Source organism: Tetrao urogallus (assembly GCF_951394365.1).
Source record: "Tetrao urogallus genome assembly, chromosome: 3".
NCBI lineage: Eukaryota > Metazoa > Chordata > Aves > Galliformes > Phasianidae > Tetrao > Tetrao urogallus.
In genome coordinates, this window is record NC_136815.1 from 93,000,612 (window position 1) to 93,012,813 (window position 12,202).

The 12,202-nt window shown below is 37.1% G+C and overlaps 1 protein-coding gene across 1 annotated transcript in view; it reads left to right on the forward strand.

The window, feature by feature from the left end:
* Positions 1–5,082: 5,082 nt before the first annotated feature.
* The window catches only part of CUL1 (cullin 1), a gene marked incomplete at both ends in the record, with an annotated part of 34,635 nt that continues 27,515 nt past the window's right edge, over positions 5,083–12,202 (forward strand). The window contains one exon of the mRNA XM_079533138.1: positions 5,083–5,222. Coding sequence (XP_079389264.1) covers positions 5,083–5,222 — 140 coding nt within the window. The remainder of the gene's footprint in view (positions 5,223–12,202) is intronic.

Here is a 12,202-nt window from a genome sequence, read left to right on the forward strand (position 1 = left end):
GTGCTCATATCTTGACTTGATTCTCTGCATTCAGTATTTTCTTCATGTCAGCTGCCTTCATTTTTCCATGTGCAAGAGCTGAAAAGAAACTATAAGACTTATCACTGCACACTCAGTTTAAAACAAATGAAAAAACAATGATAAAACACCCTGCGTCTTGTTTGCAACACAGAAAGATGTGAGATTTCAAATTAGAGAAAGTGTTCACTTCAGAAATATACTTGTGTTAGGGATGTGGTCTCTTATTTACAAAGTTGATGTCAGTACAGTAAGAGTACTATGAAACTTTTCTTAGTAGATCATTAGTGTTTACAAAAGTTTACTTCAGCTTCCAGTGGAGAAGACTGTGTAGATGTACCAGGAAAATTTACCTTGTCTAGACTTAGCCTTTGTTTATGAGGCAGCACTTGTTCATTTTGCACTAGCTGTTGCATTGCTGTACTGAGATTCCTGTCATTAGCTGCAGGAACTGTTTGCTCTAGCAAGATACGGGTAAAGCTGAAAACAAGAAGCCGTGGAACAGTGTTGAGAATCGGTAAAAGAATAAGCAGAGAGGTAAAAAAGCAGCACACTGAAACTTTATGCTCTCAGGTACTGTCATCTTTTGGAAAAATCCTTGAAATTAGGCATGCAAGTTAAAACCATGTCAGTTAAAAAAAGGCTTTTAGTGAGCACAGTTATGCATAACTTAAGAACATGTGAAAACTGCAATTTCCCATTACTTCCTTGTTTTGCTTAAGTGTTTAAATTCATCTGTATTTTTATATCTTTCTATCTGTGAGGAATAACTTTTGTTTTTCCAGTTGGCAGCTTAGTCATTGGTGCATGAATGAAGGCAGAAGGGTGTTCTGGTAGAGCTGCAGGTACTGCCCGTCGGAGTGGTACCTCGCCGAAAGAAGGCAGGAGTCAGCTCAAGTTTTAGAGCTCGTTAAGGTAAACTAGGAGCTGTTCAAACTGTACGCCGCTGAGCATAGCTGGGTATCGAAGTACTGTCAAATTAAGCATCTTCGCTTGCGCTCTTTCTTTTTTTTTAATGAGATGGGCCGCATTTAACTCCTGAAAAAAAGATGAACTGAAGATTTCCACACTATGTGTAGCTCATTAGTGTGTAATAATAATACAGAAAAACTGAACATTGTAACTTGCATAATTTGTTTATTAAATATCTTTGCTCGAGTTGAAAAGGGAAAAGGAATATTTCTCTTCTGGTTTGATATAATTTGTTGCGATTTTTGAATAACTTTTTTTATAAAACAGTAGTTGTGGATTCATTTTGATGGAATGTGGTGGAAATAAATGCCTACTATAGGCAGATTCTCTAGGTTTTGATTAGTTACATGTTTGTGCTGTGTGAAGTGTATGCTTGCTTGTTTGCTTCTAGTCTTGCTGTAAGGACGAGGTCATTTTACATGAGTAAACTGGCTATACAGTTTAGTGACCTAGAACGCTTCTGGACAGAAACCTCAGTGCTATAAAATGTTGTGTAATGGACCGTGGCTCAACTAAGCTATGTTTGGTTGGAGTTTTGAATTCATAATGATAACCTCACTTAAACTTAGGTGGTAATAATTAATTTGGAGGCATGTGATTATAGAAAGTGTCTTAGAAATCATAGATGACTAGTGCAAGTGATTACAAGGGCAAAATAGAATTCTTTCTTCTGCCTCTTTCCACCCCTTCAGAAATAAATGTGCTAGAGTGGAGGCTGTATCCTTTAGGATTTGTGAGTTTTGAGAACTTGAACAAAAAATCTTACAAAAAAAAAAAAAACAACCCACGGAAGTAAAAAGTGAAAGAGAATTTTTAAGTTGTCCTCCATCCTGCCCAAGCTAATACTTGTAGCTCTGTAATGCTGTAAATTGCATCTTGTGGATTAGCTGGCAGTGGAAGAAGGTGTGTTGTTCTTGGCTCTCTTCATTTACGTGCCTTTCCTAAAGATGTTTCTGCATGACTTGAGAAATCTTAGACTGTTTTATATCTATAGAGCTGCCTGTAATTGGTAAGTGGGGATATGCGAAGAGTAAGTAGACTTATTGGGTTATGAGACTCTGGGAGCCAAATGCTGATAGCCTCTTTAAGAGCTGCTGATTGCCGAGTACAAGAGATCTGTTGAAATTCTTGATCAGACTTGCTGAAATACGGGAGAGTGGGAGGAAATAAGATCAAGAACAATAACAACAATAGAAAAAAATCTCCCACATCCAACCCAACAGAAACAAGGCTCCCTGGGATCTTGATCAGTTGGGAAAAGCCTGCAAGTTTTTAGTGGGTCAAGAAACGAGCAGCTTCAAATTCCATCTGTAATTATTTATACAGATACAGAAGTAAACTGTCTTAAAAACTATAGTCTGGAAATAAGTGGTTATGAGAGAACGGTGCATGGGCTGTATAGCTGTGAAGGCAGAAGTTGTATTGGGACGTCAAAATAAAGTAGTAGTTCTACTATATGACTGGAGACACTGTAAATCAGGCAGATTTCGGTGTGCTTGTCATATGATTCCTGAAAATTTACTCTCTATAGAACCTATCCAACGTGCATGTTGGATAAGGGATAGCTAAAAGAAATACAGCTTATTATTAAAAGGTCAGTAGAACTCAAGCGACTGTTTTCAAGTGAGATCTGATGCCTTGCATGTGAGCTGTGTTCCACCCTGGGTAATGGGAAGGAGAGGGAGTAGCACATCTCTCTGTTCTGAAGTTTTGGGAGAAGTACAAGAACTTCTCTGAAAGCAGTGCCTCCTGTTTTATTATGTTGGCCCACAACATCTAGCAGCTTATTTTGGTGTATGTCAGTAGAGGATGAAACTTCCTGACAACGTTCCATTGTATTTTGGCAGCAGCAGGGCAGTGTGACAGAATGGCATCCTTGAGAGGGTTGTTGTAATGGTTTTAGCACCTTCTCTTAGCTAATTAAGGGATTAGTCTTCTGTTGTGAACTTTTATGCATTGACCAAGTATTTTGTAGGAGTTGGGACAAATGTTTTTGTATTTGTTTATTTTTCTTCACATGTGTAGTATTTATTTTTACTAAACTACATCAAATTCGAGGCTGTTTACTTCTTACAGATAAGTAGGAGTAATGGTCAGTCACTTTTTATGGGTACTGATAGAGTAATATATAGGTTCATGACTGTCATTTTTTGCTTACGTGGAGAGTTGAAGTAGTACCAGAATTTAAAAGTTGATTATCTTGGATTCTAGAGATGAAATTAATTAGCTTGCTTCCTCTTACAGCGCAATAGGATTGTAGGACTACTAGGGCTTAGTCCAAGCTTGTGGGTGTGTAAATGCCCTTCAAACTGTGCCTCAAGAAGACCGAATAGCCGCTCTTGTACCTTTGAACTTGCTGGCTTTCATTGCAAAGCTGTGAAATTCCTTCATCATTACTTCTGTAGCACCCTTGTTTAGGACATTAAACATGAATAAGATATGATTTGTTTTACGCTTCAGCATGGTGCATTGTTCCAGTGTGTCTTTGTTATTAGTTTGAAATAATTGTAGAAACGCAAAGCAGAGTGATATATACCCTTTATAGGTTATATATGGCTTTTGTTCCTGTTTTTTCTCCCCCTAATCTTCTAAGTAATTGTTGCTCATGTAAAAGAAAAATTAGCTTTAGAAACAGATTGAAATGAGACAGTACTTGTTGCCCAGATTGATATAATGGAAATACTTCTAAATGTTGTCTTTTTTTTACTTTGAAATGAGGTTTGAATGCTTAGAGATGATGGATAGTAAAGGCCTATGAGGTTTGTTAGCTTCTGTGTTACTGTGGAAAGGCTGATTCTTTGATTGAAAAACCTAAATGTTGTCATCCTTTCCCAGCCCTCCCCCACCTGTAATTTGCAAGGGGTCGTGCAGGGAGGGTATAAGGTAATATCGACCCTTGAAAACTGTGTGAAATCTCAAGTGGAGTGTGCATACTCTAGAAGTGGCTGTGACAAAGAACAGACGTCAAATTTTAGACCCTGGAAGAACATCTTCGCATTGCACAGCGAAGAGGTGAAAACAAATAGTAAGGTTTATCAGGCCTCAGTGTGCCTTGTCTTTGAAATTACGAAACACTGCACGTGATCCTGGCAGGTGCCGGCTCCATTATCGTAAGGCACTATTTCTTTCTCTGTAGAAGCATAACAAACCGTAATAATGTTTCACAGCAGATGGTCTGTAATGTCAGTTGATCCTTATTTATTACAAGTTGGTTACTTGTTAATTTTTTTTACCACGTTAGCTGCTTTGACACCTAGGGGAATCTCCTAATTCTGCATTGCTAATTCTAATTGCTGCAGAGGAGGACTTCTATAAAAGCAAATCTTTATTTTATGCACTCAATTAGTTTTCTTTGCATGTTCTCTTGCTCATACAAGCACATCAGGAAAGTGATGTTCATTTACTTAACATAGAAATTCATATAGGCATGCATTTGCCAGATAAAAGTTCTTCCTAAAATACCTTGGATTTTAAGATTACCTGTGATAGAACCTCAAATCTGGAAAGGTTTAGTGATAAAAGAAGAAAAATAACGATACTTAATATCTTCTGGTTGTCTTAGATAACCACCGTGATGTTTGTTAAAGCCGTGAGTTATAACTAAACATTGAGCTGAGTGAAGCACCAGGGTTTCCTTGTTGTATAGAAAGGAAACACTTGTTAGTAGGATACTATCTGCTACTTGGAACAGTTGCTTCTATTTTCTTACTAGCATTAGGTTTTTACTGTCAGCAGCAGCGATAGAGCTATGTTCAGACTTTGGGCAGATCTGGACACTAATAGTCATATTTTATAGCACATTGATAAACTGCAGAATTGTTTCTTCTACTTCAGATCTCGTAATGGATTTCTTATCTGTGTGAATTATACCATTGATTTTCTCCTTTCCTCTAGCAGAATGCTTTATAATATAAACTTTTTTCTTTTTTTCTCATGCAGATTATCTTCCTGGGAAACATCGCTGTTTGCATATAAAGAATCTCTTGCTGAGTTACTGCAACTGAGTGTAGAATGTTACTTTACTTGTGATTCTGATGGAGGAATAACCAGATCTCAGGCTGCTGCACTGGAAGACCTTACAGGAAATAAAAAATGTCATCTAATAGGAGTCAGAACCCACACGGACTTAAACAAATTGGTCTTGACCAGATATGGGATGACCTAAGAGCTGGAATTCAACAGGTTTACACCAGACAAAGCATGGCAAAATCCAGATATATGGAACTCTACACGTATCCTACTGTCTAAGTCAACTAATACTTTCATTGTTAGTATAAGATAGGGTTTTTTTAATATATTTAAACTCAAAATTGCTTTGTATTTGACTTAGTCACTTCTAGGAATATATTTTTATTTTGAAAATTAGCCTGTTCTGTTTAATTTGTCTGGCAAATAAGCTGAAACAATCTGTTGTCTGAAAAACTGTAATGTTGTATACGTCTGAGTTTCAGATCTGATTATGATCATCTTTGACAGAACAGATATTTAAAGTGATTCTATTAATAAGTCTAATTTTGAGTCAAGGATACAGTGAAAGAAACAGAAAAAAATTTCTCCCTTTTTATGTTAGTTTTTGTCATTCTGCTATGGATCTTATTTGCAGTCATGTCCAGTTACCTTGAAAATTTCTCCTTCCTTAACCTCAGAATAGTACTTTATTCTGAGTTGGTTTTATAACGTTCCAGCTACTTTGGGGATGTGCAATGGATTTATCTTGAATTTCTAGCTTGACTCTAAGAACTGTTGAAATTTTCCATCATCTCCCATGCTGGGAACTGTTGCTATCTGTGTTTACTAAGCTACTATTTGGAAGATTTCGAGCAACTTGTTTCTGTCAGGTAATGTGTAAAGGCCTTTAATCACTAATTTTAAGGAGAATTGTGCCTCTCTTTGTTTTACAGCTTCAGTGTTTGACTTCCAAACTTTGTTTGGAAACTGAGTAATCCTACTTTTTTGCCCTGTTGAGGAAGACATATATAAACGGATTCGATGAGGAACCACAGTAAGATAAAACCTCTCACCAGACCTGTTTTGCATCTGTTGGTCAGTGTTTGCTTTACAAACCTATAATATAGCAGAGTAAGTGCTCCTTAAAGAGATTATAGTACAGCCAAGCATGTAGACAACTACGATTAAAGAAACAATAATTGAATAGATTTCCTCTCTTGCTTCAAACAACTCTGATATTTTTCTTATTTTTTGAGTTTTTTTGTATAGATTATTATTCTGATACATAAAAGCATGTTCAAAGCTTTTTTGGTACATATTTGGAATTGCACATCAAGTTTTAGTCACTGTTAATTTATTCAAAAAGACAAGCTTTGAGGCTATAAGGTAATTGGATCTGTGATTGTGAGCTTTGTAAGAAGACAGAAGTTGGTTTTCTGTACATGTGATTACATGACCAGAATGGTTACAGAGTCCTATCTGTACCTGCCGACACCGTGCTCCTAAGGAGGAAAAAAAACCTTGAACACTGAGCATCCAGATTACTTCTTTAGTAGAGATGAGAAGATGGAATATCATTTGGTTTAGGATCAGCACTTTTCTAAGACTTGAGGTGACGGATTCCTTGTGGTGCTAGTAATGGTGTTGTTCTTGACCAAGGGAAAGAAATCTACAAAGTCTGAAAAGCTTCATACATGCAACGTTGGAACGCCTCCTATTTTATTGTATTGGTCCGCAGGATCAGTGGCATGTGTTAGTATGGCAGTAGAGGCTGAAACTTCCTGACAGTATTCCGTTGTATTTTTTGTTGCTCTGTGGCAAATGGCAGTTGGAGGGGCAGTCTGACAGAATGGCATCTGATTGGAAACTGTGTATGAAGTAAAGGTGTCATAGAATTCTTCCACATAGAAAAACTGGCATCCATTGACATTTGTGGACTCTTGCTGAACAGCAGTGCAGTCTATGCAGTGGATGTTGGTATGGTGAGTTGGTGGCTGGTACGTTTCAGCAGTGCTGATGGGGAATTTTTAGGAGCCTGCCATGCAGACTGTTGTTCATAGCTGGTGAAAGTGCATCGTTAATGGTGATGATTATGTTGAAAAGTAGTGTTTTGTAGCTGAGAATGTGCTCTATCAAATAGTGTTATTATGCTCTTGTAGTTTCCATGGAAGCAAATGAGCATTACTTTCGAGGTGACCTACATACTTAGTATTCTGTTATTCTTACAGCATTTGCCTTTTTCTTCTCTACCTGATATTCCCAAATGTTCATGGGATGAAAAAGAGGTATGTTGCACATTAACTTCTCATTTCATTCTTGCTGCTGCTTCAAGAGAAGCAGCAGGAAAGGCTGGGCCTGAAAAGTTTAAAGTAAGTTTTGTTTCTTTCATAAGTGAATTTGTTTAGTGTGTAATTCTGGGGGTTGACTTCTATTTGTGGATTAATTTAGTAATATGGTACTTCAGAATATTTGGCACTGATTAGGCTGAGTGTTGAAACAGCTGTGGTGATAAGAACGGAGTTTGCATTCTGTATCAACTGCATGCGTCCAAAATGGTGCTTTAAAGGTTTCTGCCCTTTTGAATGCCGTGTATGAAACGTTTGCTCAACAACTCCAGTAGATTGATAGACTTATTTTCAGGAGACTCTGACTATGAAAAAACTTGGATTGGAAAGCAAAGCAGATTTGTTTCAGCTGCAGCTGTACTGTCTGAAGATCAACCCTATTCTTTTTTTAAAAATGTTGGATCACGCAACACCAACTTTGGAAGTTTTGTGGACAGTGTGATCGTTTCTTCATCCTTCTTTTTTGTCTGCCTGTGCTTTCCCACTGTGTTGTGTTTTCTTTTATTTACTTGTTTTATTTTTATTTATTTATTTATTTGGACAAGATATTGCTTCTGAAATAAAGTGTTTGATCTCTTTAATTCACAACGGGAGGGTGACCATTCATGTAAGCACAACTGCCCTTACTTCTTTCTGGCCAGAACTGAAATGAGGTGTGCAAGTTTTGTGCTTTTTTTTTTTTTTTTTTTTTTTTTTTTCCCAAATGAATCTTAGAAGGAGTTGAGTAGCTCAGACAGCTAGGATGCACGTCCAATTTCTTGTCTATTCTCTTTATTTAGAGAGTCTCCTGTGTGAAACACTGGATTCAATCTCTGAGTATGGGTCAGAGCTTGTATTCAAGATGGTATTTTTCTCTTTTTTTTTTTCTTGTGGAAATAATACAGGGATTATTCCAAAGGTTTTCTCGATTTGAGAATGCTGGAGAGATGAACCAAGAAATCTTGTTTCTGAATGGTAGTTCGGAAGATCCTTATCCCTAATCTTACTAATCTAGATTAATTTATGCTTCTGATTTCAAGGTGATATTTTTTTTTTGTCAGATCAGACCATTACCAAATGTTTCTTAGTACTGTACATATTCATGTGGTTCTCTTTTGCTGTGCCAGAGCACCTCAGCAGTCCTATCTGTTCACCATTGCTTACAAACTTCTGATGAACTGTACTATAATTGCTTTCTTGTGCATGTTCTTTATTTCCTGTTGAGAATGTGCAGTTTCCATTTAGAAAGAAAATTCTTTTAAAATGCTGCTTGCTCTCAAAGATGACTGTTTTCCCCCTGGCCCTCCACAGTTGAAATGAAGTACGTTATTTGGGCGCTTTTCTGTCTCTTACCCAGATAATTAGACTGTTCCTGGTACCAAAGAGCCCAGTAACTCCTGCAGCAATAATGTCTGAAGCTGTGTTATATGCAAGAGTAGAATTACGTGGCAAGCATCAACTTCATCCAGGAAAGGTAAATAGTACCTTAATAGGTAAATAGGTAAATAGAAGATTAACTATATAGCATGAAGCATGGGTTATTGATTATCCATTGTATTAAATGAAAGTAATTGTAAGTAAGTATATAAGATGTAAGTAAGCATATCAAAAAAGGTTATTGTGATGTGTCTTTTGAAGTAGTTATTTCATCTCAGATGTTAGCAAAAAGAAAAACCTTAAATGATGTTATAGTGTATTAACATTTTAAATATGCCAGATGACTTAGGGTAATCTCCCCATTCATAAAATAGAATACTAAATACATTGAACGTGTTCTTACCTGTGGATAGTCAGTACCAGTTAAACATTCTGCCCAAGCAGCATTAAGTTATTCCCTTGGCAACTATTTGCCAAGGTCTCTGTACGAATCTTTGTCCTATGTCTTTCACTAGCAATCCTGTCTTTAGTAAGGTTTTTAATAAGCAGAAGTACTGATCACATGGACCTGATATTACTAGGCAGTACAGCATGGTTTTTTTTCCTCTGAGCAGGCTGTTAGTCTTTCTGCATAGAAAAAGATACCAGCTTGTTAGGACATGCAGTTCTTAAACCTCAGGAAGTGTTCCTTTTGAGATGCCTTCATTCAAAGCCATTCTTTCATTTCAGTGTTAAGTGGTTTGAGGTTACTCTGGATATATCAAAGCAACCTCAGCTGTCTACTATTAATCCTATTTAAATCCAATACAATGTTTGTTAGCATTTCTACCGGTTAATGCTTATGTGGAATGTGAAGATAGAAGTAATGGTACGTATGTATGCTTTTTGAAGGATCTACTACTGCTTGTGCAGAAGTGCAGATATAACCGCATGGTCTTAGGTATTCTTGTGAAACTGCTGCTTTGGATTGAAAGAAGTGCAGAGTATATTTATACTAGTGTGATCAGTTCCTTTAATTTTCTTCTCTGTGCTGATTGCTTCCTATTCTACTTGCTTCTATAGTAACCAAGAATATTCTGTAGAAAACAGACTTCTGTCAATTCAAGAACTTTAAGCCTAAAAACAGCCTCAGTTATGTTGGTTCTTGCGTGTTCAAATAAAGACTGTAGACTTTATATACGTATTTATGTTTGAAAATGCTTTTTTTTTTTTTTTTTTCTTGCATTTCAGTATTTCTCTGCAGTTCTCTTGAGCTTATACTGTGTGGAGTGAAACAAAATGTTACCTGCTAGTCTTCAAATAGTTTTTGCTGGAAGTTTCTGAGATCTCAGACATACATTAACGTATCAGAGTTGTGCCTGAATTCCCATAGTATTCATTTTTATATATCATTCATTTATGCCTGAATTCTCATAGTAAATGCATGACTGATTCTGTAGCAGGTCCTGTCATTCTCTGCCTCAGTCCTTCCTTGACTGAAGTGGGAATGGCTTAACAAAGCAGTAGTACGTCGTACAAAGACTGAAATGTAGGATTCTTTTTCTTCCTCCTTTTGCTTTGCTTAAGCTCTGTAGGGTATCTGCAAATTTCTGTTACTGAACGGACTTAACACACGTAGAAGAGACTTGCTGATACCTCCCTGAAAAGAATTAACTCTTCTGGTTTTCTGTTTATTTTTGTGAGTTTTTTCTTTGGTTATTTTGTGGTACTTTGTTTTGTTTTTCCATTGCAACTCCTCAGAAGGTTGAAATTCAACTTGAAAGCACTTATTTTGAAAAGTGATGTGATCTTGACAACCTCATGATTTCAGGAAGTTGCACAGAATTTGATTAATGTGGTTAATAAGCAGTTTAAGTCATGTAGATGTGTCTACTTCTCTTGGAAACTTTAGGTACGCATGAGGTTGTGGTATAAGATTGGATGCATCTGTGTTGAAATTAGTCTTTCTGAAGAAAATACGTGAAATAATTCTCTTTTTCAATAATAACTTGTATGCTTCCATTAGAGGTGGTTTTACGGGTATAGAAAACAATATTTTGGTCAAAATTTTCAATTACTTCCTATATATATGTTTTTCTTGCATAGCTTTGGAATAATTCACAAAAATACAAATTTTTGACAAGCGTAGCCAAACTGAAACTGTTCTACCCTGACTTACCCTTGAAATGACAGAGTACTCAGCGTGTAGCCAGCTGCTGCTGTTGGTTATAATCAAAATAACAAATTTATGCCTAAAACTGATTTTTATGTGAAAGGGATTAGAAGCGGCGGTAGAAACCGATTAGGAAGTTGTTTGGCTTTTGTTGTTGTTGCATACCTCCTCCTTTTCAAAAGCCTTAACGTAACTCTGCTCTGCTGTATAGCTTTGTACTATACTATTTCTACTTTCTCTTCAGTTCCTTTTATTTTTCATTTATCTGTTCCCCAAGCAGACGTTGCAGCTATGCTGATTTTTCACAGCAATATGGAAAAGCTGTTGGGACCCAGCTGCCCCACTTAGAGGGGAATCCATTTAAAAGAAAATGGGGGTTCTGTGTTTACTTAAATTTAGGGACTCTACTTAAAATTAGGGAGTTCTCTGTACCATCTATACAAAGTCCAAGTGTTTTCCTGTTGTATTACAGAACTGATGCATCTCTCCTATAATTTTTCTTTGCACCTGCTTCTTCAGGAAGAAACTCCTGCATGGAGTATTTTAGCATTTTTCTGAGGCAGAAGTTAGTTTAGAGGTGGCATGGCACTCAAGCTTCTGTTTTGGCGGTGTATTTGCAGTGCTGCTGAGTGTGTTTCACTTTCCATGCTGATGAAAGTTCAGAACTGCTCAGCAAATGATGTGGGAAGAGGAAGATGGCCAATGTAGCGGCAGTCACTTGGCCAGCCCAAATCGGTGGTGGTGTGTGTGAGCTCCTGTACTACTGAAAAACCAGGTGTCAAAGGTGAGGTGAAGCACTCGGGTGCGTTGTTATGTCAGGATGTTTTCCTTCAATGGAAGCGATGATGTGCAGCGCCATGGATTCGTTATGGAACAGTGCTGTGGGGAACACTTCTTCTGACCTGTTCTTTTTAAAGTAAAGATTGCCAAAAGCAGTGTATGTTGTACTGAAAGTGGTAAAACTAGTTTTTGTATCTGGATGCTTCTTGGGTCACATTTTAAAGAGCTTTAAGGAAAAATAAAGTTCTGAAAGATTTTTCATCTTAATTCACACAGTGCTGTATAAATTTTTAAGCTTCGTTTTGATCTCCCACCTCAAATTTTAATTTAGATAAGTAGATCTAATCTCCTTTTGCCATAAGAATGAGGTGGAAGTTAGAGATCAACCTGTTCATCCTGTAGGTGGTTTGCTTGTTTGCTAGTGTAAGCTTGAAGTTAGCAGCCAGAAGCCTGAGGAGTGCAATTTCACTGTAGTGCAGGCCATTGGTAAATTAACTTCCCTCCTTGTTATAGTGTGAGAATCACTACGTGAGAATATCCACAGAAGTATTTCCTAGCAGGTACTTTGCTGCAAGCAGAACTTAGAATCATAGAATCCTTAAGGTTGGAAGGACCAGTGAGATCATCTGGT